The sequence below is a fragment of the Paramormyrops kingsleyae genome, chromosome 11 (assembly GCF_048594095.1).
Source record: "Paramormyrops kingsleyae isolate MSU_618 chromosome 11, PKINGS_0.4, whole genome shotgun sequence".
Classification (NCBI taxonomy): Eukaryota; Metazoa; Chordata; class Actinopteri; order Osteoglossiformes; family Mormyridae; genus Paramormyrops; species Paramormyrops kingsleyae.
In genome coordinates, this window is record NC_132807.1 from 18,435,953 (window position 1) to 18,463,201 (window position 27,249).

The 27,249-nt window shown below is 44.8% G+C and overlaps 1 protein-coding gene across 7 annotated transcripts; it reads left to right on the forward strand.

Moving 5' to 3' along the window:
- Window positions 1–337: 337 nt before the first annotated feature.
- Window positions 338–27,044, forward strand: LOC111846609 (CCR4-NOT transcription complex subunit 1-like). 7 transcript variants are annotated; one of them, XM_072718196.1, is made up of 50 exons: window positions 341–526; window positions 1,680–1,810; window positions 2,394–2,688; window positions 3,317–3,424; window positions 4,365–4,463; window positions 7,810–7,878; window positions 7,975–8,029; window positions 8,269–8,472; window positions 9,065–9,233; window positions 9,371–9,497; window positions 9,755–9,865; window positions 9,968–10,138; window positions 10,336–10,463; window positions 10,618–10,858; window positions 11,119–11,238; window positions 11,367–11,489; window positions 11,831–11,982; window positions 12,082–12,232; window positions 12,421–12,619; window positions 12,823–12,948; window positions 13,404–13,528; window positions 13,714–14,000; window positions 14,097–14,175; window positions 14,551–14,778; window positions 15,080–15,220; window positions 15,493–15,672; window positions 16,021–16,137; window positions 16,284–16,394; window positions 16,684–16,761; window positions 16,874–17,069; window positions 17,393–17,529; window positions 18,571–18,867; window positions 18,946–19,086; window positions 19,159–19,263; window positions 19,349–19,468; window positions 19,899–20,093; window positions 20,246–20,388; window positions 20,570–20,678; window positions 20,882–21,051; window positions 21,300–21,531; window positions 22,072–22,320; window positions 22,657–22,820; window positions 23,208–23,325; window positions 23,446–23,547; window positions 23,791–23,964; window positions 24,148–24,360; window positions 24,982–25,162; window positions 25,251–25,383; window positions 25,546–25,680; window positions 26,220–27,044. In XM_072718196.1, exons 3-50 carry the CDS (start codon window positions 2,587–2,589, stop codon window positions 26,296–26,298), a joined length of 7,194 nt encoding a protein of 2,397 aa, XP_072574297.1. In that variant the 5' UTR covers window positions 341–526; window positions 1,680–1,810; window positions 2,394–2,586; the 3' UTR covers window positions 26,299–27,044. The 7 variants fall into 7 exon arrangements, with proteins under 7 accessions (XP_023672760.2, XP_072574297.1, XP_023672744.2 ...); XM_023816992.2 differs by lacking the exon at window positions 1,680–1,810 and having other exon boundaries at window positions 338–442; XM_023816976.2 differs by lacking the exon at window positions 1,680–1,810.
- The last annotated feature ends 205 nt before the right edge of the window (window positions 27,045–27,249 follow it).

A 27,249-nucleotide genomic window follows, 5' to 3' on the forward strand; every position in this document is an offset into this window, starting at 1 on the left:
CATGCATTATACAGCAAAATTATTTCACTGTGAACAGTCTGCAAACGCAACAAACATTTATGTACCTTTTTAATCTAAAAGTTACAATGTACGTTTGTAGATGAAAAATGTGGTAATATAAATGTATTCCGGCACGAGGGCAAGTTTAGCAATTGCCCTTGACAATCAATTGAGGAGGTAAATCCGATGATTTAAGAGATTTTTATTTAGAAATACATATATTCATCAAAATATTCGTAATTGAACTTGTTGTTTGTATGCTGGATTTTATGTGACGGTGTCGCGTATTTATTTGCCCAAGTGAACAGCTTTATTGAGTTTTTGCGCAGCCTGTATCAGTATCCCCAGTCCACAGGGGCGCTGTGAGCTCGCGCGCCGGCTCGCGACACCCGTCGCCATTTTATTCCGTAAATCTGACAAAACTGGAGAAACTGAGATACGGGTGATATTTCGTCATATTTCAGCAGTTTTATTTATTATTTTTAATAGTATTTTAAGAAATGACTGTCGAATGTAACCATATAAGGTAACACTGACCAAATTTCACGTGCGATAGTATTGCAATTTGAAAAGCTAAGATTTGTAAAGGGTGTGATTTTTCTTTATTTTATTTTTGTAGCTAGCTAACGAACGTCGCTAGTATTTAAACAGATAAATAGATACACGTCAGTGTCCATCAGCGCTAATTAGCTTTATTTCAGTATCGAGAGATACTTCTGACAGACTGCCATGAATAAACAACTTTGTGCTACACGGGTGGTATAATAATATAATTCAGTTTTGAAATTCACTGCAGCGAAATAACTAACCCGGGACTCTGTATCCTCGCTCCGGTTTGATAGCAGTATTATCTGAATGGCTCAGTCTTCGTTAAATGGTATTTTGAGATTCGGTATATTGAGCATTTTGGGTACATACTTTGTAGCTAAAACTTTCAAGATAGTGGTCAGTTTAAGCTGTGGTAGGCTACGTTTATTGTTCGATGTAAGTTGATGTACTGTATATTCATTATTTTAACTGCTGTTAAATAGAAAACTAAACTTACCTAGCTAAGTTATCCTAATATTTTAGTCACAAATGTCTTTTTGACACACAAATTCAGCTTTGTGTCTTTCAGATTTGTCAACCAGATGTTTACTCCGAACTATATTTAGTTCTGCTCGTTTATGGTCAGGTTAGTTTATCATCTTTCGTACTCGTTTATGCTAGAAGTTTGGTAGCCAACTAGGTTAGCTCCACTTTCGAACAGACCACTCTGGTTCGTGTCGAGGTAAAATACAAAATGACTACCTGATTTAGTAATATTTGACTACAACGGGTGTCGTAATGGTTAAATAATGAGACGGACCAGTGCTTCTGTGACTTGTATCGACAGCCATCATGTAAGACTCTAACAGTTAAATTTAAGAATCTAAGCTCAGTGGTAACTGGGAACTTTTATTAAAGGGTAATCTGTAATCGAATTCTACATGCCTATAACCACAATTGCTTTACTTAAAAGTATAGTACTTATGCTGGTGTTTCTTTTAGTTAAATTCGGTATAAAGAGAAATGTGCTTGTTAATTAGCCACGTAGGGGAATCTTTTCTGTGGCGTAAGTAGGGCGAGTATAAACAGCCACACATTTGAACCACACAAGCTTAGCCAGATCTGTTTGTTTCCTGTCTTTCCATGCGCAGTTTTTGGATGTTTGCTGTACTAAATGGCCAGCCTGAGCTTTGAGGCAGATCGTTTGTTTACTAATGATAACACGGATGGTGTGGATAGAGGAGCCAATAGCAAGTAAGGCCTAAGTGCTTTCAAACAAAAGGCGAGCGAAACCGACGATACGCATCACAATTTTCAACAATTTGGAGACATTGCTGGTGATTAAAAAGTTCATTGATTTGATTTCCGCTATCGTCAAATGCTTGAGAATCACTTGAGCGGAAGACGGGCTTCGAGGCCGAGTTACGATGTTACGTTTGCGCAGAGCTAGCTGGAATAGCAGTTTTTCAAATTATGCAGGAAATGGAGTCTATCTTTTTTTTATATACGATGTGCAGTTCTGCAAGATAAAAATGCATTTAAGGGAAACTAATAGCTGCTTAAGGGGTGCATTTCGATGCGTTCCCTAGCTAACAGATTCGGAGGACACAACCCATATACTGGAAAATGTCTGTATCAGTAATTTAATCCCAGAATAAGAAGTTGATCTGGAAAGCGATTAAGGGAATATTAGAACAGTAAAACCGAATATTAGATGTTATTCAGTCAGGTTACTATGTTAAAAGATCTTTATGATTTGCCTGCCAGTGTACTTATTGATCCATTATAGCATTGTGTTACACTGACATCTGTACCCTTGTGAATATTAGACTAATTATTGTGCTGCTTTTTTTTTTAAAATACAGATTCCAAGTGTGTTGCACTGAAGTGGACCCCACTGAGCCTGGATTACTGATTAAAAGATAAAAACACCGATATTAAGGCCTTGTGGGGAGGGGGTGGGTAATAAAGAGACAGTACCTTATCTCTGAGATGACTAAAGTGGAATAATGGTCATTTTGCATGGGACCCGGCCACCTGCCTCTGCCCTGACCAGCAATGAATCTTGACTCTCTTTCGCTGGCTTTGTCTCAAATCAGCTACTTGGTGGACAATTTAACTAAGAAAAACTATAGAGCTAGCCAGCAGGAAATACAGCACGTGAGTATTAACCTTATCAGTATTTTTTATTTTTTTTATTATCCCAGACTGGCATCACACGTCCTGTGCTTCCTCTGATCTCAACGTGACCTTGTACTGGTTATGGAGGGTGGAAGGATGGATGGAAAAAAAGGAATGCCTACATAAATATATGCACTATATGATGTGTTGGGGTGAAGGTCCTTCATCTGGGGAATATTTCTTAAGGGATGAAGTGGTGTTATTGACAACTGTGTAGCGGGAAGTTCTTTCAGGCACATTTGCGTTTTACTGCTTCAGGTGGATGGAAAGAATGTAAGACCAAATTCCCAGCTACCAATCAAAATGTGTAAACATACAGTTAGCTCTGCAGTGTGCAAACCTTTGATCAGAAATGGAATAACCCAGCTTATGGAAGGAATATTCATAACACTTATAGCACGTGGACTAATCAGCTTGATTTTGTAGAATTGTTTCTTAATGGTGGACAGCTCTTCATTCTTCAATGTGATTCCGGAAGCATCAGAGTTTACATGTTATGGATGATATAAAAATTAAGTATGGCATATATGACCTTGTCCTTCCTGTGGCAGTTACTGCTCTGCTTTGCTGTGCCCTCAGTGAACCACTATGCTTTTCGCCCCACCAGATCGTGAATCAGCACGGCCCTGAGGCAGACAGGCATCTTCTCCGCTGTCTCTTCTCCCGTGTGGATTTTACTGCCGATAGTAAAAACAGCAGTAAAGATTCCCATCAGGTATTTTTGACTCGAGACTTTGGTGCAAAGTAGAGATGCACCAGTTGTATAGACCAACTATCAGCATTGGCTGCTATAGCAACAATCCAGCCATTGATTGATGGGTAAAAATGAGTCGATAATTTCCGCCGATAAATGCCTTTAAACTGTTGATCCTGTATTGCCTTGCACCAGCGTACTAAACAGTTAGAAAAATGTGTGCCATTTGGAATTATTTTAGCGTTGGCAAAAGCAATGTTATAAAAAGCATTTTGCAAACATTGCTTAGCTAAAATTTTACAAGACAGATCTGCTAATAAACATTTCAACACAGCAAACTTGATTGCTCACTTTAAACCGAGACAGTGAAGAGCATGAAGTTTCTGAAAAACAAATCCGTTCCAATAAAGACGGCTGCTGTGCTGCTGAATATCGCTAGTCCGTTAGTAACACAAGCATTTTGATAGCAAAAGAAAATTCAGTGCAGACAGTGTGACATCAAGACTTTACTCTGAAAATTACAGAATTTATTGCACTGGATGATCTGTTATAAATATTTATGATGTATACAGAAAATATAGTGCTCTTGGACTTTTATTGTATGCTATAGTTGGCGTTTTCTTACCAAAAAACACTTTTTAATTTGGGTGGAGTGTAAATTAGTGTAGACTAATTTAAGCAGAACCTAACGCACAATTGGTTTTGGTGTCAGTTTTAATTGGCTTTTGGTATCAATCAGAAATTTCCTTATTGGTGCATCACTAGTGCAAAGGCTGCTGGGAAGAAAGTGGATGGTTTGTGGATTTTTCTAGTGCCTCGTGATATGGGCATAATATTTAGGCAGGAGGGTTGACCACTAGGATCAGGCTTTGAGACCTGCCTTTAAGATGACTGTTGCCTGCTGTAATTTCAAGCTGACTTAAGAGAAATCAGCTTCTTTTTCCTTTTCCACTTGCACTAGGCACAGTTTCTGGCCCAGGAGTGTGCATCTCTGGTAACCAAGCCAAACTTTATCTCCACCCTTTGCTACGCCATTGATAATCCACTGCATTACCAGAAGGTAGGATGACCTTCCCCACTGCCGTTGGCATTGTCAGAAGTTGCTTATTATATTTAATTTCAAAGCAATCTCCAACTGCTCCTCTATGGATTTTGTAGTGTTAACCCTATGATGCATGAGTGGTATGACCCTACACTTTTCCATAAGTGGGTCATGCTTGACCCACTTATAAAAATCAATTTGTTTTATGCCATTTTTGTCATTTTGGTTATGAATAATGAATTGTAACATAGTCTGTATTATATTTTGGACCACACAAGAATGATTTCATGTTTGAAATTTTATTTTTTACTTTGTAACACATTTTGATAATTAAAAATGTAATATTACACAGAACAGCAATAGAAGAATGTCAACATTCATTATGTGTTTGTGTGTAAATGTCCAGTCATGGACATCTCTTTTCTATTCTCTTGCAGGTAAGTGTCTGTGTTTGCTGAAGCTTTTGATGCGATGGTCCCTGTTTTGCCTTCTTGTCTGCAGTTGTGACAGACTACCTGCTTCTGGCTGTGATCATTGCACATAGGGACATTGCACTTCCCACACCTATTGCTGACTTTGTAATCTTTGTTTCTAGGGCAGATCTGACACATCTTTCTCTTCGATTGGCCCTGTCTGCTTCTTTCCTATGGCTGGGTTGTGGCTTTTGTCACCCCAAACTTCCCATTGTTTTAATGTTCGGGGCTTGCAGTTGTGGGCAGCCTGCCAGTCAACCCCTCGTGTGTCTTTTGAATTTAATTCAATTAGAATTTAGTGATTAATTGCCATTGCTGACACACCTCAGCACACAACAATGCAATGCGTTCAACCCATATGTGACAATGTGACGTAGCAGGGGACAGCTAATTCAGCGCCTTGGGAGCAGTGCTTGGGGCGGTACCTTGCTCAAGGTATCTCAGTAGTGCCTTGCTGGTTGGGGATTCGAACCTGCAATCTTTCAATTATAAGTGCACTTCCCTAACCATTGAACCACCACTGCTCTTTGTGGAAGAGTCGTCATACATTGGTGATACCTCTGTTGAATTCAGGGTGCTGAGTCGTGAAAAAGGTATAGGAATTTAGGGTGGCGATGTCAAGGATGTTGTAGCACAGCACCATGGGCCACCTCTGTGTTTGTCGCTTGCAGGTGTAGGTGCCAACCATCTGGTCTATGGTGTCAACACCTCCTTTTGTCTTGTTGTAGAATGTGATGGTAAATGAACTGCATTTATATAGCGCTTTTCTACTCCTACGAGTACTTTACAATTTATGCCTCACATTCACCCATCCACACACACATCTACACACAGTTGATCACTTCTGTTTTTTTCTTTCTGCTGTTTTCATCCACTGTATTATCGTGGTGCATCGTGCTCAGGAGGACAACAGCCATTCCTTCCTTTCTGACAATGCTGGCATTGAATCCAAACTCTGTCCCTGGACTTGGAAGCCTTCATCAGAGGGGATGTCTGGCTTGTTCTGTCTTAGAGTCCCCACAATAGTGAGATCCATTTCCAGGCACACTGGTGAAAAAGTTATATTTGGTGTGGCGACCTGTGCTTCTGAATCTACTGCACAACTGCCGGACAATGTTTTCCCCCAGATCCTTCTGAACTTCTTCCCCTGGTTGTCTCCCTGTGTAAACAATCCCATCTACTGCGTATGGGATGTATGCATCAGGTCTTGCTGTGTAAAATAATCTTCCTGTTCGGTGACACTTCTGACATAGGGTGTGTGGTCCATAGTAAATAAATCCCTGACAGCCACAATTGATAAGAAACACAGGTTCCCATGAAACTGTATGGGAAATGCATGTGGGTCATGTTTGACCCACTTATGGAAGCTTGGGGTAGTAATACAAATATTACAATTTCTTAAAAAGTATAACAGGTAACTTAAATTTTTTTATGGAATGATATAAAAAACATGTTATTTGAGGAATATCTGGAATATGAAACGATAAAAACTTTTCATTACAAAGATATTGCAAGAAAACGACCTCACTGGGTCATTGTTGACCCACTTGTGCATCCTAGGGTTAAACAGGGCGGGGCGATATCGCATGGATATTATATCCTGCATGCGCATTAATCACCAGGGCTTCAGGTAACGGGCAAAACATTTCACCAGACGCCAGCTTTTTGGTACTATACTGACGTTTGTTTAATCACCCAAAATTTAAGCAGATTAGTAGTGCTGTGAAAATACTAATGAGATGCATTTTGTGACACCCAGAAGTTAGAAATCTGTATATATTTGGCTTATCTTTATTAAATTTAGTTAGTGGAGCTCTCTATATAATACTATACTTCAGTGTACTTCAGTGTGATATGCACTGTAGCGGAGCACTCCACATGATACTGTTTTGGTATACTGTGGTTTGGTATACTTCAGTGTGATATGCTCTGTAGCGGAGCACTCCACATGATACTGTTTTGGTATACTGTGGTTTGGTATACTTCAGTGTGATGTGCACTGTAGCGGAGCACTCCACATGATACTGTTTTGGTATACTGTGGTTTGGTATACTTCAGTGTGATATGCACTGTAGCGGAGCACTCCACATGATACTGTTTTGGTATACTGTGGTTTGGTATACTTCAGTGTGATATGCTCTGTAGCGGAGCACTCCACATGATACTGTTTTGGTATACTGTGGTTTGGTATACTTCAGTGTGATATGCACTGTAGCGGAGCACTCCACATGATACTGTTTTGGTATACTGTGGTTTGGTATACTTCAGTGTGATATGCACTGTAGCGGAGCACTCCACATGATACTGTTTTGGTATACTGTGGTTTGGTATACTTCAGTATGATGTGCACTGTAGCGGAGCACTCCACATGATACTGTTTTGGTATACTGTGGTTTGGTATACTTCAGTGTGATGTGCACTGAAGTGGCAGTGAAGAAAGGAACAGCTCAGCAGCCACAACATCTTTTAAAAGAGGGTATCTTGTGGATAAACAAGGTAAAAAGAGATCGGTGGTGTGGCGGTCCAACATCTTTATTAAACATAAAGATATGCCGAATTTATACTGATTACTAACTTTTGGCTTCATAAAATGCCTTATCAATATTTTAGCCATACTACTAATCTGCTTACCAAATTGTGGGTATAAATACATGTCTATAGTACCGAAAATATGGCATCCAGCCAAATGTTTTGCTCGTTGTCTGAAGCCAGGTGATTATTGCGCATTCGCGATATAATATCGATATCACCCAGCCCATATGTGTGATATCGCCCAGCCCTAGTTTTAAAATTCAGTATCTGCATTAGTAGGTTTGCTGCACTGTGTACATTGTACTCTTATTAATGAGTGGTCTGTACACTGTAACAAAGATTTTATTTCCCTTCTGTAGAGTTTGAAGCCAACATCCCACTTGTTTTCGCAGCTAAGTAAAGTTCTGAAACTAAGTCGGGTCCAGGAGGTAAGCGGATTAGGTTATGTTTTAATTGTTAGTTTGCCTAGATGGATATCCTTAACTCTTATTCTGAATATGCTAAATTTGTATCTTTGACTGCAGGTGATTTTTGGTCTTGCTTTGCTGAACTCTTCCAATTCAGAGCTTAAGGGGTTTGGTAAGAGTTTTTGTTGTTTTTATATATATATATATATATATATATGCGCTCCCCCAGAGTACACATACTTTATGATGTCCTTAAGGTGTGTCCATGGCTGTTACTTTGAATACTTTATATAGAGTTCACACCTGAAGTGTTCAAATCAGAATTTCACTTCACAAATGAAAAGTGGGAACTGCATGGTTTTAATGTTAAGTTGCTCTACTGGTCTTTCTTCTCCCCTTCTCAACACCCAGCTGCCCAGTTTGTGAAGCAGAAGCTACCGGACCTTCTGCGCTCCTACGTGGACACAGACCTCACTGGGAACCAGGAAGGTGGCTTCCAGGATATTGCTGTAGAGGTTCTTCACCTGCTCCTCTCCCATCTCCTCTTTGGACAGAAGGGAGCTTGTGGGGTAGGACAGGAACAGATTGACGCATTTCTCAGGACTTTGTGCAGAGGTGGGTAATTTGAGGTCTTCTGGAATGCTTTCCACCCAGAAGTCCCATTTTTGATTATGTAAAGCTAACAGGTGTTTTTTAAAATGTTTGCCTTTGTGGATATAAGGTTCTGTTTACAACTACATGGGAGTACAAGGACATCATTGCATGCATTGCTGAGTTGAGTTGCCACTGTTATTTTTCAGCGACAATTGAAATGGGCCTTTAACTTTTCCCTGAAAGCAAGGACCTTAGCTTAGAGAAAATGGCATACATTCAGTCATTGGCTGCAGAAGTGGTAGACCATTGTGATTACATATTAAAAATGAGATGTGCTATATTTGAAAAGGTAGCTATAAAAAAGTGACCTTTACAAAAAATGTTGTGTAATTTTGTTTCTGTAATGTGGCAGCATTTTAACTGCAGCCCCGCTGTGATGTCAGCTCTTGAATACATCGGAGTGATCCAGGGCTTCTGCCTGTAGCCCAGTTTGATATAAGGGGAGAGCACTATGACCAAGCCAAACTTTCCTGGGTCAAATTGTGTACATTCCTGTGTGAAAGCCTCATGTCTGACCAGGTGTGCTGATATCTGTGAGCTGCATGCCTTTCAGATTTCCCCCAGGTGCAGTGCCCTGTGGTGCTGGCACCACTGCTGTACCCAGAAAAACGGGACGTTCTGATCGATAGGATCTTACCGGATTCTGGGGGGATCGCGAAGATGACGATGGAGAGCTCGCTTGCCGAGTTCATGCTCGAACTTGGCTATGGATTCTGCGCCAGGTGAGTTTTTTTTTTGTAGCTGTAATGGGATAATTTCTTGCCTTTTCAAGATTATCATTAGTGAATTATTTTGATGCTTTGCTTGTGTACCTCTTTGGTTTTGTACATTAACTGTATCTAAACTTTTAATTCCTTAGTGTGGATGAATGTCGCAACATAATCATGCAGTTTGGGGCGCGGGAGGTCACAGCCAGCCAGGTGGCACGAGTGTTGGGGATGATGGCCCGAACTCACTCTGGCCTTTCGGATGGTATTGCCCTACAGGTGAGAGGGCTAAGAAAGAACACGACTGCTTATGCTGGGAGGTCATGTGGAGATGGATGCTTGAGATGTTTGTAGCATAGAATCTTAGACGAGCACATTTAATTGAATAGACTGTAATACTGCAGGAACAAAATTACTCCTGTGCTTCAACTTCTAGAATTATTGCCATGCTAGTTTTACATTAGATTCTGATTGATTCTTCTTCTCTTGAGGGTGGTGTGGTTATTGAGGTATTAATATTTTTTTCTCCCACCCAGTCAATCTCTGCACCGACCAGTGGGATCTGGAGTGAGGGGAAGGACAAGAACGATACCTCCCAGACCCACACGTGGAACTTCGAAGTTTTCATTGACGTCGTCAAAGAAATCGTGAGTACCGTAACTCCTGCACAGACCGTCCAGATGACTGTGTGGAGGTTGTGACTCCATACACATGCATGAAGCATGGCTGGTGCCCCCATGTCTTCACAGAACCCCAGTCTTAACTTCAAAGAGGTCACCTATGAGCTAGACCACCCGGGGTTCGTCATCCGTGACAGCAAGGGCCTGCAGGTAGTGGTGTTTGCCATACAGAGGGGCCTCGGTATGGAAGTCTTTCCAGTGGACCTCATCTACAGGCCATGGAAGCACGCTGAAGGCCAGGTATGAAGCGCGGCAGGCTTTTGTCATCCATCTTCACATTCTGAAGTTCTCCATTAAGGCATCAAATCATGTCATTCAAAACATGGTTTTTGCATTTCAGCACCTACCTAGCTGCTCCTCTGATTAATTGTTGATGATTTATACACAGCACTTAGTTTGCATCATCAGTTACCGGTACCACACTCTTTTCTTTCTAGTTATCGTTTATCCAGCAATCTCTGATGAGCCCAGAGGTTTTCTCTTTTGCTGATTACCCCTGTCACACTGTGGCTATTGACATCTTGAAGGCCCCCCCAGAGGACGATAACCGGGACATAGCTACCTGGTATGGCGCTCAATAATCTTTTCTTCTGTAAGATTACCCCCTCCCACTTCTTCAAATAAATGCTCCATCCTAAATTAGTTTACCCGGATATTGTTTAGGAGGTCTTCCCCATCTTATAGCCTTTCTAGAAACCCTGACTCCCCTCCCCCTTCAGGAAGAGTCTGGACTTGGTGGAGAGTCTGCTGCGGCTGTCGGAGCTGGGTCAGTACGAGCCAGTGAAGCAGCTCTTCAGCTTCCCCATCAAGCACTGCCCTGATGTGCTGGTGCTGGCGCTGCTGCAGATCACCACGTCTTGGCACGCCCTGCGGCACGAGCTCATCTCTGCTCTCATGCCCATCTTCCTGGGCAACCATCCCAACTCGGCCATCGTCTTGCATTACGCATGGCACGGACAGGTCAGTCCCGGATTGTGAATCTTCTGTCAAGGTAGTAGGGGGGGGGGGGGAAACTGTGTACATTTCAAAGAAGTAACTGTAGCAGCAGAATTTCTAATGGAGTTTTAAACCCACCCCTTCCCACAATTCCACCTTGTCAGAGGAAGTGATGTGGCAAAATATTCAATCTGCATTTTCATTGGTGTGAAGAGCACCTGCAGCCGCAAGTCAGTGCTTCCCACGAGTCTTGCCTGGCTGTAATTCCTCTTTTGTGCTTTCAGGGCCAGTCCCTCTCCATCCGTCAGCTGATAATGCATTCGATGGCAGAGTGGTACATGAGGGGAGAGCAATATGACCAGGCCAAGCTGTCCCGCATCTTAGATGTGGCTCAGGACTTGAAGGTAGGGTATCGGTATGCCTTTTCTACCTGTGCATTTGGAGGTTAGGAAACGCTATCCTAAGAATGCTTAAAATGCATATTGCACAGCACTCTGGGTAACAGTGCTGCTTGGATCTTCTCCCGTTGCAGTCTCTCTCCATGCTGCTGAATGGCACTCCGTTTGCCTTCGTCATTGATCTGGCTGCACTAGCGTCTCGCCGTGAATACCTCAAACTCGACAAATGGCTGACCGACAAAATCAGAGAGCATGGGGTAAGACCTCCAATAAGTACCACAAAGTCACCTGGCAAAGCAGAAATGTTTTATTTTTTGGGGTTTATGAACTAAGGCATGTATTTAGCTTTCTAAAGAGCCAGTTGAAAGGTGCTCATCTTTATTTTATTGTGATGTTCTTGTAGAAAATTAGGTGTCTTAGGACATACATTTCAGGCAGAAATTGTTGCCTAAATGATGCACCGATCTTTTTTTTTTTTTTTTTTGTTTTTGTTTCTTTAGACCTACGACATGGTGAAAATGGTAACTAATATGTCGGTGGAAGGTGGTACATTTTTAAAATGGTCAGTGTTGATGAGGGCTACCGCTGTCTGTCTCAGGAACCCTTTATCCAGGCCTGCGTGACGTTTCTGAAACGCCGCTGTCCCTCCATCATGGGTGGCTTGGTGCCCGAGAAGGACCAGCCCAGGAGTGCCCAGCTACCCCCGGAGACGCTGGCCACCATGCTGGCATGCCTGCAGTCCTGTGCGGGGTCAGTCTCCGGTGGCTGCTCCACCTACTCTGTGAAATGCTTAAATGGCTGTTAGTTTTTTGCTTAAGCACCTGCCTCCCTGTCCCCCTATTTTGGAAGGAGCGTATCTCAGGAGCTGTCCGAGACCATCCTCACCATGGTGGCAAACTGCAGCAATGTGATGAACAAAGCTCGCCAGCCCCCTCCGGGGGTCGTGCCCAAGGGTCGCGCTCCCAGCACCAGCAGCCTAGATGCTGTATCCCCCGTGCAGGTATTGTTGGGTGCAGGTTGACGTTGACACGCTAGCTCTTTCAGATCACGTGCCCTGTAGTGTAACTGTGTTCTTAGCTCACCAGTGCTTTCGGATAGCAGTATTGAAGGGCCAGCTGCAGCCATGGTAACACGCTGCTCTGCTTCCAGACTCTTCCTAGGCTCATCAGTCTTCTGTACCCCTTTTAGATGGATGCCCTTAGCACCATGAGCTCCTTAAGCCTTGGAACCTCATCTACATCACTCACCCAGAGCATGCAAGCTTTCCCCACACCCCTGGTCCCTGCCTTCAGCACCCCACAGTCCCCGGTCAAGGCCTTCCCCTCAATATCCAGTCCCAGCCCCGCCACTCCGTTTGTGGGCATCGCAAGCCTCGCTCAGCTCCCAGGTAAGCTCGTGTCGAATCACTGTTACGGCCCGCTGTGCCGTCTGGAGCACACTTCACGGTGGGTCATGACAGCGCCACTTGCATACGGTGGTCGTGCAGTTTTGTTTTTACTGCATCTACAAATGTGTCGCTTTATTTTCATTTCGTTCCATAGATATTGCTGCATTGTATATAATTGTTATATTATAAATCTCTCTGTCCAGGTTCGCTGGGCACAGGCAGCTTGACTGGCATTGGCACAGGGCTGGCACTGCCTGCAGTGAGCACCGAGCCCTTTGTCACCAGGAAGATGAGCACATCTGGACTGAACCCAGCTGCCTTCCAGCAGAGTAAGTGTGTGTGCACTGTCAGCGGTGCTCTGGTTGGAAAACTGTGTACTGCTTTGTGCACTATTGTTTATTCTTTACTGTTTGTTCTAAAGGGGTATTTCAGTATGTTGTCCATGGGTTTTCAGTACTGCTATTTTTTGTTTCTTTTATTTTTATTTATTTTTGAGTATTTTCAAGCCCTGGTGTATGAGTTGCCAAAATGTTGTTGTCTGGAGGAATAAAATAATGGCATTTAACACAAGAAATTAACTCATTATTGCTAATTAATGATCTCACTTCGGGTAATATTTCAAATATTTGGATTTGCCTCATTTGAAAATTAACTGCCCTCCAGTCCCCGTTTCCATTTCTCCCAGTACTGTTTGCTTTTATTGCCTGTGTGGTGCCGTTGGCTCCCCCTTGTGACCCATGAGGTCACCCATGTGCTCTGGTCTCTCGCCTTCTCTCCTTCCCAGCTGACCTTTCTCAGGTGTGGCCTGAGGCCAATCAGAACTTTAGCAAGGAGATCGATGATGAGGCAAACAGCTACTTCCAGCGCATCTACAACCACCCGCCGCATCCCACCATGTCCGTTGACGAAGTACGTTCAAAAACCCACTATCCCTCTAAACGCTTAGTCTCATGGCTGTTTTTAATGTGATATATGTATAAGTACCATCATATGTGATTTTATGTCGCTTAGGTCTTTAATACAATTCTCAATACTTTGACTGAAATTAAATATATCCTTTATTGACCATTCTGTCTTGACTCTGATGCCTGTAGGTTCTTGAGATGCTCCAGCGGTTCAAGGACTCAAGCGTCAAACGCGAGCGAGAGGTGTTCAACTGCATGCTCAGGAACCTGTTTGAGGAGTACCGCTTCTTCCCCCAGTACCCCGATAAGGAGCTGCACATCACTGCCTGTCTGTTTGGCGGCATTATCGAGAAGGGCCTTGTGACCTACATGGCCCTGGGGCTAGCTCTGCGCTACGTCCTCGAGGCCTTGAGGAAGCCTTTTGGCTCTAAAATGTACTATTTTGGTATCGCTGCGCTGGATCGCTTTAAGAACAGGTACTCTTAGGCTCCTCACTTTCTCACGCTTCTGTTGCCTGCCAATAATAGCCATTGCAGTAACAGTGCTGGTGTATTCGCTCCCTTCGTTTTTAGGCTAAAGGACTATCCTCAGTATTGCCAGCATTTAGCCTCCATTGGCCACTTTATGCAGTTCCCTCATCATCTTCAGGAGGTAAATGTGTTTCTTATGTATGTGCGTTTGTCCTTATCAATGCATAGCAGTTAATTTAGCATCCGAAACATCAATGACGGCTGGTTGTTACACTGGATTTGACAGCCTGACGTCACATCCTTTTTTCTTTTAAATGAAAATGTTAAACCCCATTTTCTTTAAAAATAGTTTAGTAGTTTTTTTCCAATTCTCTGAAACGTCATGCTTTTGCAGTACGATGTGTTGTCATAGGTTGGTGATATTTAAATTTTGTTGTGAATGGAAGGAGTCGCCTGTCACTCTCAAAAGCCTCTTGCCTAATAGCAGGGTGGGTGCCGATCCCTCTGCGCGATGGTTAAATCTGCAGTGTGCACTTTTTATATGCTGTGTGTGCAGTACATCGAGTACGGCCAGCAGACGAGAGACCCTCCTGTGAAGATGCAGAGCTCCATTACCGGTCCGACTAGCTTGCCTCTGGTCCAGCCTCCCCCAAAAGCATCCATGCTGCCAAGCCAATCCAGCTCCATGGTACCGAGCACCTCTGCCATCCCCACCACTGCCTCTGCCACCAAAACCACCACCATTGCCCGTCCGACTTCAGTGAGCTTCAAGAAGGATGTACCTGTGAGTATGGCAGAGGGCAGAGCGTGTTCTGTGCATATTACTCTTTCTCCCTCCAGCTGATTGCATCTGCACACTCTGTAAATGCACTGCAGATGTTGTCCTATTGTTGTCATTTCATCATTATGTTGAATCTCTACAAGTAGTTGTAGTTTCTAAGTTGCAGAAGGGAATTTGTGCGTCGTAAAGTCTCATTGTTGAAATTTACATGGGCCCTGATTGCTTTAAAGAAAGCATGTTTGGGCCAACATGTAACCTTTCCATAACTGTCCTTTTGATTAATCCTTTTAAATGTCATTTTCAGCCTTCCATAAACACTACCAATATTGACACCCTGCTTGTGGCCACTGATCAGATTGAGAGGATAGTGGAACCTCCAGAAAATATCCAGGAGAAAATCGCATTCATCTTCAATAATTTATCTCAGTCCAACATGATTCAGAAGGTGAATGTTCAGAGACAATGAATTCTGAAGTCTGCTTTTGATTTGTGTTGCAGTGTGGAGTTTTGGTCAGTTATTACATCATATCTGTATCAATGTTCAGAACAGACCTTTAATGCTGAGTTTAGATACATGCTTCTAAAACCCACTTACGGTGTACACATATAATGTGAAATGATGATTTTCTTTTGTTATGACCTCTCGGACCACAAGCGCAGTATGACAGTGAAATGCTATGATCTGTCAGATGTTTTAAAGCTCTTCCTTCGTTTAAGGTTGAAGAGCTGAAGGAAACTGTGAAGGAGGAGTTCATGCCTTGGGTGTCCCAGTACCTGGTCATGAAGCGAGTCAGCATTGAGCCCAACTTCCACAGCCTCTACTCAAACTTTTTGGACACACTGAAAAACTCTGAATTTTTCAAAATGGTCCTGATTGAAACTTACAGAAACATCAAGGTGGGATTAGAGGGATCCCTTCCCAACATTTACTATATGAAGCAGATTTATATCACAAGTCAAAATAATTAGCTGAAAATGGTTGTAACTCTGAGGGTTTTAGGTGATTATGATTTACTTCTGTGAATAAATGATATGCAAGTGTGACAGCTAGGATGTTTAGTAATAGGGTCAGTTTTTACTAGGTAAGTTATTACTAGGTGAAGAGTTGGACAAAATAGTGAGAACACCACATGGAAAACCTAAAGTAATTTTATAGTAACAATCACAATTACAAACACAGCTGGACACCAGCCAGAAGCCAAATGTCTTCCAGTCTTAAAGTGCACATTGGTTTTTTTATGGCAGGTTCTTCTCACCTCTGATAAGGCAGCGGCCAACTTCTCTGACCGGTCCCTGTTGAAGAATTTGGGCCATTGGCTTGGGATGATTACTCTAGCTAAAAACAAGCCCATCCTCTATACCGTAAGTAGCCCTGTCATGTCCCTTATGCATTGGTCAATGGGAACAGGAGGTCTGATAGATATGCACTGTGATCATTCCTGGACTACTGTATTTATACTTTAAGGCAGCCTAGAGCATTTGGTCAGGTTTTTCTCTGGCTCTTTAAGGACCTGGATGTGAAATCCCTTTTGCTGGAAGCCTATGTGAAGGGACAGCAGGAGCTCCTGTATGTCGTCCCCTTTGTTGCCAAAGTCTTGGAATCCAGCCTCAGGAGCCTCGTAAGTCTGGGGTTTTTGGTCTGTCGTAAATGCTTCATGCGTACTGGAGACCTGCCAGTCTATGCTGGTGACCTTAAGTCTTGGAGTGAAAGTCAAAGTTCTTTGTCTTTGTGGTTTTGTCTCCTGCTGTGTTCGGTTCCTGTGCTGGAACTTGGTGCAGGCGAAATGTTTTTGTTTTATTGCCTAATGGGTTCATTAATGTGATTATTACGAATGTTGTTAAGCATGGTGATCAACATGGTCTCTAACAAATGAACAGCAGATTCAGGTTTGTGTGTGTGTGTTGCAGATCTTCAGACCCCAGAATCCCTGGACCATGGCCATCATGAATGTATTGGCAGAACTGCACCAGGAACATGACTTGAAGGTGACTCCCTGTCATTTGTGCTTTTCTTGGGTGATGGCTCTCCTTTCTGCTTGCTACTGCATGCCATTCCTCATTGAATTTGCATTATTTCCCACCCTTCTCTCCATTTTAGTTGAACTTGAAGTTTGAAATCGAAGTGCTATGCAAGAACCTTTCCCTGGACATTAACGACTTGAAGCCCGGCACTCTGCTCAAGGACCAGCACAAGCTCAGCACCCTGGAGGTGCAGCTGTCTGCACCAAAGAAGGAATCCAGGCCAGCAGAGGAAGCGCAGCCAGTCAGCACCAAAGGTCAGCCCAGCAATTTCGGTTTGTCCCACTTTTCACCGTCTAATATCGCTCTTACAAGCTCCTAAAAGCTTAGGTTTGATCCTGTTCCTGCCATTTGCTTGTGTTCTGTGTTACTTTGTATAGGTCAGTTCACCTCCTTCCTGATTAAACTTCAACAGTGCAGTGCAGTTTAAACATGTATATTTGTCTTATAGCAGCCTCTATCCATGATACCTCTGTTGTATAAGCAGTCCTGATCCTTGCCTTGACTATAGATCAGTTCTGTAGCTTCGATGTTCTTTGCCGAGTGTCGTCTGCTGGTTTGTAGCCGACCGCAGGCTTAAGCGACATTCCTTTTGCAGTTGCAGCCCCCCCGGCGCCGCCGGGCAGTGGGACACCCAGCACGGCCACGGGCCCCCCGACCGCCCTCTTCAGTTACCATGACATTAACGTGTACTCCTTGGCAGGACTGGCCCCCCATGTCACTGTCAGCCACACGGTGAGTGTTGCCTGCCCGGACTGCTGGACTGTGCAGTTTTAGTGATGGTTCCTTTTCAGAATTGTCTAACACAAGTTTACTGCCACTGCTTTTGCTTGTGGCCTGGCATGTGGTCTCTGAGACAATCCTAATCATCCTAGTCCTGGCTGTTGCACTCACTCATACCAATGGGACCCTAGATCATGTGCCGCATTTGTGAAATGTGAAACAAAAATGAGTGAAGCTGAGAAAAGCGAATAAGAACTGGTCACGAAAATACATTTGTCTTCTGCTGTATGGAAATATTTTGTATTCCATAGAGAGTAAATTGAACAAAAGCAAGTGATTTGTCAGCATTGTTTTGTGTCTGTTGGCATAACTCATGACACCAATCTATTTCCCTATGTAGTTAAATTTTCAACTCCGAAATATCGTAATCAACCTTCCCCATATTGTTCACAACTAAAACAATGTTGTTAATAATATAATAGTAATAATGATTATTATAATATGATAACCATAAAATATTTTATGTACCATATTATATAAGACAATGCGGCCAAGCTAGTCTTCGTTTTAGTAGCAATTAGTCAGTGTGATGACAAATACAGGCCAGCCGTCTCATCGAGGCTCAATGGCACGTATCTCTAGCTAACCTTGCATTATTGGGCGAGTCTGTCAACTTAACGTCTCGTAAGATCTATTTGCCTTGCAGACGTTCTGTTGTGATATTTAAGCTCTTCAGTACTGAGAGATGACTTTTCATTCACTCTTATGCTGAAGTGCTTCCACAGAACTAATGCTTGCTGCCTTTATTTGTACCCTCTTCCGCTATGTGCCGTCTTTCTTATGCCTTATTGCCCAGAAATTGAAGGAAAGATTTAACCAATGTTTTTTAATAGTAGTTTATCGAGTAATCATGACAGCTCTTCTTTATTTATCTCTAGGGAAATTGATATACAGTCCGATAAAATGGTTTAGCTTTGTGCTTTACTGATTCCTCAGTCAAAGCCTTAACGGGGATACCCTGCAGTCTGATTGGCCACTTACCCCCCCCTGCAGATTCCCCTTCTACAGGCCCACCCCCAGCTGAAGCAGTGCGTGCGGCAGGCCATTGAACGTGCCGTTCAGGAGCTCGTGCACCCTGTAGTGGACCGCTCTATCAAGATCGCCATGACAACCTGTGAGCAGATCGTCAGGAAGGACTTCGCTCTGGACCCTGAGGAGTCACGCATGCGGATGGCAGCGCATCACATGATGCGCAACCTGACGGCCGGCATGGCCATGATCACGTGCAGGGAGCCGCTGCTCGTCAGCATCGCCGCAAACCTGAAGAGTGGCTTCACCGCGGCGCTCAGGGTACGTCTCGGGCAGTTATTGGTGTGTGCGAAGTTTGACGTTTGATTTGCGGCCATCCTGATTCAAGTTCTCCATCAGGCCCCCACTCCCCAGCAGAGAGAGATGATGGAGGAGGCCGTGGCCAAGATCGCGCAGGATAACTGCGAGCTGGCGTGTTGTTTCATCCAGAAGACGGCCGTGGAGAAGGCTGGCCCAGAGATGGACAAGAGGCTAGCTACCGTGAGTATCGGCAGGAATGCCCCAGCCTGCCAGCCCCATCCCGATCTCGCCTCACACTCGGCTCTCCCGTAGGAGTTTGAGCTGAGGAAGCACGCCCGGCAGGAGGGCCGTCGGTACTGTGACCCGGGCGTCCTGACCTACCAGGCCGAGCGCATGCCAGAGCAGATCCGGCTGAAGGTGAGTCATCGCACGGTGGCAGCTCCAGCACTGGCAGGTTCAGCTTCGGTCACGTTCCACGTTCCGCTCTGCTTTTGCCTCCTAGGTCGGAGGAGTGGACCCCAAACAGCTCGCCGTCTACCAGGAATTTGCGCGCAATGTCCCGGGATTCCTGCCAAGCAATGACCTTTCCCAGCCCACTGGCTTCCTTGCTCAGCCCATGAAGGTATAGAGCCACTCCTTCACGTTGAAGGTTGTTAAGGGTGTGTGTGTGTGTGTGTGTGTGTGTGTGTGTGTGGCTTATATTCCCACAACGTGAGAACCTGTTGTTTTGAAGTTGTGGGGACCACAAGGGGAAACTGAATTTTATAGAAATCTGTGACTGCAATCAAGAAACTAAGAATGCTAAGTCCTGTATTTTTTTTTAGGTGACTTACGGTCAAGGTTAAGGCTGGGTAGGGGTTGTCATTGGTGGGATTAGGGTTTTCTCTAATAGAAATGAATGGACAGTCCCCACAAAGATATGCATACAAACGTGTGTGTGTGTGTGTGTGTATGTGTGTGTGTGTGTATGGGGTCTTGCAGCCATGTCATTCTCCTACCATTGCTTTTGAGCTCTTACTCACTCACTCTCTCCCTCCTTTTGTCTCCTGTAGCAGCAGGTCTGGCCAACAGACGACATGGCTCAGATCTATGACAAGTGCCTGGCCGATCTAGAGCAGCACCTGCACGCCATATCCCCGGCGCTGGCCGTGAACCCGCTGACGCAGGCGCTGCGGAGTCTCACGGAGTCCGTGGCTCTCACCCGCAACAATCGCGACAGCGTAGCGGCACTGGCCCTGCTGCAGAAGGTCAGAAAAAGCACTGCGATGGAGTTTTAACAGTGAAAGGATCCGAGATGAATGAGCTGTTCATGACAGAGATGTCTGTCGCCTTTTCTCCTCTCCCCTGCTTCGGTTCATCCCTCATCCTGCTTCTCGCACCTCCAACTTCACCCTCTCAGGCAGTGGAGGGGCTGCTGGATGCCACCAGCAGTGCGGACCCAGACCTCCTGCTTCGCTACAGAGAGTGCCACCTGCTGGTGCTGAAGGCCCTGCAGGATGGGCGTGCCTACGGCCCACAGTGGTGCAACAAGCAAGTCACCAGGTCGGTGCATACAAGTCCGTCGTGTTGGCTTGGAACCACGAGCAGCTTTGGCTGTAGCGATGCAGCATTTGTAGGGCCCACACTCACTTCCTTCTCCGTAATTAATGTGGCAGATTGGTATCCTGGGGGAGTAAACTTCCTGGATATAGCTGTGTGTGTGTGTGGTGTGTCACCTCTTCAGGTACCTCATGGAGTGCAGAGATGAGTACAAGTATAATGTGGAGGCGGTGGAGCTCCTGATCAGAAACAACCTGGTCAACATGCAGCAGTATGACCTGCACCTTGCCCAGGTATTCACCACACCCTCTTAGCTTGCTTCTTATCTGGTTTGGCGCAGTCTGTTTGTTGGGGGGGGCTAAATAGGGTTTGCCAGTTTTGAAAGGTTGCCTTGAGGATACGGACTTCTAATTCCCAAGCTCAAAAAAAAAAAACCTAATTCATTGACCGTTGTTGATTGTAACTGCTGGTTTTCCTCCGCCCCTCCAACCCCCAGTCAATGGAGAACGGTCTGCACTACATGGCCGTGGCCTTCGCCATGCAACTGGTGAAGCTGCTGCTGGTGGATGAGTGCAGTGTGAGCCAGGTCACCGAGGCAGACCTCTTCCACACCATCGAGGCGCTTATGCGCACCAGCGCCCACTCCAGAGCCAATGCACCTGAGGGGTGGGTTGTCACCAAATCTAAAGCCTGCTACCCTCCGCCTCAGTGGCTGTCATTGTTGTCATTACAGTGGGAGTACATGGATTAACGTCTAGAATGCTGTCCTGGTGTAGGTGTCAGTTGATGCTTTATTCAGTGGTCTCGCACTAATCTAGAAGTCGTTTCCATGAAGATAAAACTCTGAATGTTGACATCTGATTATACAGTGTTAAAATCTCCACGCTGAATGTCATGCCTTGATGTTCTTGCAGTCTCCCCCAGCTGATGGATGTGGTCCGCTCGAACTACGAAGCCATGATGGACCGCTCCCACGGCGGGCCCAACTTCATGATGCACTCTGGGATTTCCCAGGCCTCAAAGTATGACGACCCCCCTGGCCTCAGGGAGAAGGCAGAATACCTCCTGAGGGAGTGGGTCAGCCTGTACCACTCGTCTGCTGCAGGACGTGACAGCACCAAGGCTTTCTCTGCCTTCGTCGGACAGGTACCCCTGTGTAGCTGCACTCCTGGTCCGGTTCAGGCAGTCACGTGACCTACCAGTGTTCTCGGAATGAACGGTGGACATGAGCTTCTGTTTTAGACTTGGCAGTGACCTCTGTGCATCTTGGGCACTATGACTCTCACCACTTGTGTAAGAAACGGCAGGATTCTAAAAGGTTCTGTCATGACACCTGTATTTTCCCAGTTTTTGTTCACTAGTACGATTTATAAGCCTCTCATGGTGTCTCATTATCGGCAAAGGTAGGGCTGATTTTCTTCACTTTGAGTGACTGGGCACATGTTCCTCTGTAGATGTGCCTGTCTGTTCACACAGTCTGTCACAACCTGTAGCATGAAGGAATGTTATTGGACCAAGTACAAGAAACTTGGAATCGAAAGCAGTCGCGCAGTTCTGTGCACCTACTAAATGCACTTATTCCATGTGCTTCGAGAGTGTAGGTAGAGCAGGTCCATCCACCCATTTTGTGTTGTCTTAAGATTCCCCAGTTGACACTTTCTTGCCACCCATTCTCACTTGGTCCAGATGCACCAGCAGGGGATCCTGAAGACCGACGACCTGATCACACGTTTCTTCCGGCTCTGCACGGAGATGTGCGTGGAGATCAGCTACCGCACTCACACCGAGCAGCAGCACACGCCGGCCGCTGGTGCCACCATCATCCGTGCCAAGTGCTACCACAACTTGGACGCCTTTGTGCGGCTTATCGCCCTGCTGGTGAAGCACTCTGGCGAGGCAGCCAACACCGTCACAAAGATCAATCTGCTCAACAAGGTAGGCCTGGGGAAGAGGAGGGTGTCCATCTGAATCATATGGTTTTGTGCCCCCCCCGCCCATTTTGTTTTTGAAAATTGCTGCCCTCTTGTGGCCTGTATGTCATTGCATGCAAGTATATATTAGAATTGTCTGCGTTCGTAAGAAAATGTTTGTTTAAAAGGTATAATTTTAAAATGTAAAGCAACTGAATATTGTATTGAGTGGCTCTGGAATATCATTTAGAAGCTAATAGGAGAATGAAGTCTTTAAGAAACTGTATGGGAGCAAAGTAATTTGTGGCTAGATAACACCCAAATGTCCGTGTCAGCATTGTGCTCTCTCATGTACACGTAGGTCCTGGGCATCGTGGTCGGCGTCCTCATCCAGGATCATGACGTTCGCCACACTGAGTTCCAGCAGTTACCGTATCACCGTATCTTCATCATGCTGCTTTTGGAGCTGAATGCCCCAGAGCACGTGTTGGAAACTATCAACTTCCAGACCCTCACTGCCTTCTGGTAAAAGGCCCTCTGGGACTTTTGCTTTGGGCAAACCCATCCTTCCCCTAAAGTAGTGTTTCCCAACCCAGTCTGGAGGGACCCTGAGACAGTCCCAGTTAACCCACATTTTTGCTTCCTGCCAGACAGTCCACATTTTTGCTCCCTTCCAGCTCCTGATAAACATGGACAGCCCAGGGGTCCCCGAGGACCGGGTTGGGAAACACTGCCCTAAAGCACACTGTATTACCCATGGTGTTCAGTGCTTCTTGTATTTACATTGTAAGATGTGAAAAATAAATATTCATAATGCTGGCAAAATCATATGGCACCCAGCTGTAAGAAACATAAGCTTGTAGCATTGGGGTAGAACTCTCTGTGAAAGGTCTCCTTTCTCCTTGTCCACAGCAACACATTTCACATCCTGCGGCCGGCCAAGGCCCCAGGCTTCGTCTATGCTTGGCTGGAGCTCATCTCTCATCGCATCTTCATCGCCCGGATGCTGGCTCACACGCCACAGCAGAAGGTAAATTGCCGGGATGACCTCCCCCATTTCTAATGATGCTCACTGGCAAGAAATGTTATGCAGTGTTTCACTGCCCCCCCCCCCCCATTTGATTTAACCAGTTCTATTCACTCTCATCAGGGTTGGCCAATGTACGCCCAGCTTCTGATTGACCTGTTCAAGTACATCGCCCCCTTCCTGAGGAATGTGGAACTCAGCAAACCTATGCAAATTCTCTACAAGGTACAGCATCTGCATTTAGTCTTCTGGCTATTGTAGGCTCACAGTATTGTTTTGTTCTTCTGGTATTGTGCCTGCAGCTGTCATTGTCCTTCATTTGTATGAGAATACAGTGCTTTCTAAAGCATAACATTGTGAAGGAGCAGCCTGCCCTTGCCGCCCACCCACACGCATGTCAGCGCTGTGCGAATTGGCAGACTAATGCAGTGCAGCGCTGATGTTTGATGTCCTGTTCGATTGCTCCAGGGTACTCTGCGGGTCCTCTTGGTCCTGCTTCATGACTTCCCAGAATTCCTGTGTGACTACCACTACGGCTTCTGTGATGTCATTCCTCCAAACTGCATCCAGCTGCGTAACCTGATCCTCAGTGCCTTCCCCCGGAATATGAGGCTCCCTGACCCCTTCACCCCCAACTTGAAGGTAAGAGTGTAAATCCTGTCTGCTTTTATCAGAGAGTCTCCCTTAACTAGCAGTCTATAGAACCCTTGATATTTAGTTACCTCCCCCCCCCAATACATGTTATTAGTATGTTGGCTAAGATTTGCGTTTAGGTCAGTATTCAAACTAATAAGTACATGTCATTGTTTTCCTTTTACTGATTAGGTGGACATGCTCAGTGAAATCAATGTAGCTCCTCGTATCCTCACTAACTTTACTGGAGTGATGCCTACTCAGTTTAAAAAAGACCTGGACTCCTACCTGAAAACTCGCTCCCCTGTCACATTTCTGTCCGAGCTACGCAGCAATCTGCAGGTAGGGGGCACCAGTCTGGGTCCCTGGAGACATTTGCAGCTCAGCGACACATCTTTAGACCAGGTTAACAATTTTTTATGTCTTTGAACAGTTTTGATGTCAGTGTTGTGCATGTGTGTCTGTGTCTAATTGTAGTTAGTAGACTGTAAAAATTCCTTATACTATTCTTAATGAATGTTTGGGACTCGTGGTGTGTTCACCTATGCCTGGTGTGTGCATGTGCGCGCTTGCATGTGCATGGTGTCCCTAACTTTGCCCTGTAATGCTAAGCCCCTGCACAAAGATGGTATGCAAGTGTATTTGTTAGTGCTCCTGTATCTTACAAGGTCAATTGGTTCCACAACCCACCACGATACTCCAAAATCTCGTTTGTACAAGACCCTTATTTAAAAAGTGCCTTACTTTGCATACATACCTATTCCCAACCTGTCATATACGCTAAACTTTGAACAGACAGCCTGCTGACACACACTCTGCTCAATCCATGCTTACGCACATTGCGTGCCACATTGAAATTGTACATTTTGGTTAGTGTTTCTTTTAAAAATATTTTTAACCACAATCAAAAACCATGTAAGATGCAGGCTGGCTGTATAATGGAATAACATTTTACAAGCTTGGTTGTGCTTTGGATTAACAGTTTTTTCCAAGAAGTCATTACCAAGAGTTGTGTTCTGGTTTTAGGTGTCAAATGAGCCAGGGAATCGGTACAATTTCCAGCTGATTAATGCCCTCGTGCTGTACGTGGGGACTCAGGCCATTGGCCACATCCACAGCAAGGGCAGCAGCCCCTCCATGAGCACAATCACCCACTCAGCCCACATGGACATCTACCAGAATCTGGCCGTGGACTTGGACACTGAGGGTGAGCTGCCGGGTGCCGCTGCTCTGCTTTTTGATTCTGCGTCCGTCAAGAAGTTCACCCCCTTTTAATTCCCCCCCCCCCTCACCAGGACGGTACCTGTTCCTCAATGCCATTGCCAATCAGCTGCGCTACCCTAACAGCCACACACACTACTTCAGCTGTACCATGCTGTACCTCTTTGCTGAAGCCAACACTGAGGCCATCCAGGAGCAGATAACAAGGTTTGGGCTTTGCCCGTCCTTTTAAAATGACTTTTAAAATGACTTTTCAAAGGTGATAGATCTGTCTGTGCGTGTAATGCTCTATTCAGTGTTAGGTGTGATTTACATACGTCGAACGATGGATGTTTTAGATGGATCAGTATAATTTCCCCTCTGCTCCAGGGTCCTGCTGGAGAGGTTGATCGTGAACCGGCCACACCCCTGGGGTCTGCTCATCACCTTCATCGAGCTAATCAAGAATCCTGCCTTCAAATTCTGGAGCCATAACTTTGTGCACTGTGCACCAGAGATTGAGAAGTAATTCATCATTGGGGTGGGGGAGAGGGTGGGCTTTGAGGTTTTCTCATATTTGATAAGGCATCGATAGAAATACTACAAATTGTCTTAATTGCAGCTTAAAGTAGGTTAGGAATTCAATTAACTCTTTCCCCAGAAATCTCATTTTGGCACCCATAACTGAAATGATCTTGCCACCTTTTCATGAAAATTAGCTTGCATATCTCCTAGTAGAGAGAATGGGGTTTGCAGAACTTTAACTGGATATAGGTAAATAAAACCCTAAAGGATGGCTGGTATTGCTTTTGTGCACTGGATGATGCTTCAGTAAGACACTGCAGTGTGCTAAACTGAGTGTCTCCGTACTATTGTGGTTTACTTCCTCATAGGACAGCACCTAGTTACAGATTCTTCATGCAAAGATTTTTTTTTCTTTGCTTTAATGCAGTAGCAACAGAACCTTCATTTGATATTTCATATCCCAGGTGATGCATGTTAGAAATGTTTAGAAATGTCAATATCATTAATATACCCATTTGTAACCACTTTGTCACAAACAGGTTGTTCCAGTCCGTGGCTCAGTGCTGCATGGGCCAGAAGCAGGCACAGCAGGTGATTGAGGGCACTGGTGCCGGTTAGTGGGGCTGCATTGTTGGAGTCCTGACCTGGGTCTGTCTCCCTCCGTCACGCCAACAGCACCAAGATGAACAGACGTGGTGGGCACAAGTCACACCATTGCCTATTAGAGACTTCCATAACTGTGATGGAGGTTAGGGGCAGCATTTGTAGAACAAGCAAGTGCTGTGAACATTTTCAAGTAAATAAATTGAGATGGTAGAGCCTCCTGGACAATGTGGAGCTGAGGTGGAGATTAAGCCAGGTTAAGCGTTTCAAAATGAAGTTGCTGTGCTCCCAGCAACAGACAGACCCGCTCACCTTGAAAATCTTTTTGCCTGTTCTCCCTTTGTTTCCAAAATTAGTTTTGTTAAGTATTTAGGAGAAGCAGCTGTTTATGACCCCGTCAGCGGGCCGGGGAGGATGCAGAGCACAAGCAGTCTGCTGGGTTATATGTCCTGGGAAATGATCTGTGTGGGAGTGGTCAGGTGACTCATTAAGGATGTTAAAGGGTATTATACTCTGTGTTTATGGGTTCCCCCGGATGCCTGTAAATTGTGACATAAGAATATTTGAAATTGTATAAAGACCATTAAAAGTATGATGGACCGATAGAAGCCTTTTTGTAATGATTTTGAATGTTTTGTAAAATCATTTGGTCCATGTGTTGTTTTGCAGTATTTCATAGTTTTGCCTGTAGTTCTTTTCACTGGATTCCTGTATGTATGCATATTATAGTTAATGCATTAAAAATCTTTGCCTGCATTTTACTCTTGCACATGCTATGCTGTTTTTGCAGTTTTTGCTTGTTTCATTGCTTTTTAAATCAAGCGTAATAATGTTATAAATGTACCTTTTTTAATATTAGAGCAAACACTTTGCCTATGGTGTTTTGGAGAATGTATTCCGCTCTCTACGTGGTGAAACTTGAAAGGTTCACGAGGATCTGATAGTGATATGAAGCCGGTGGAGGGT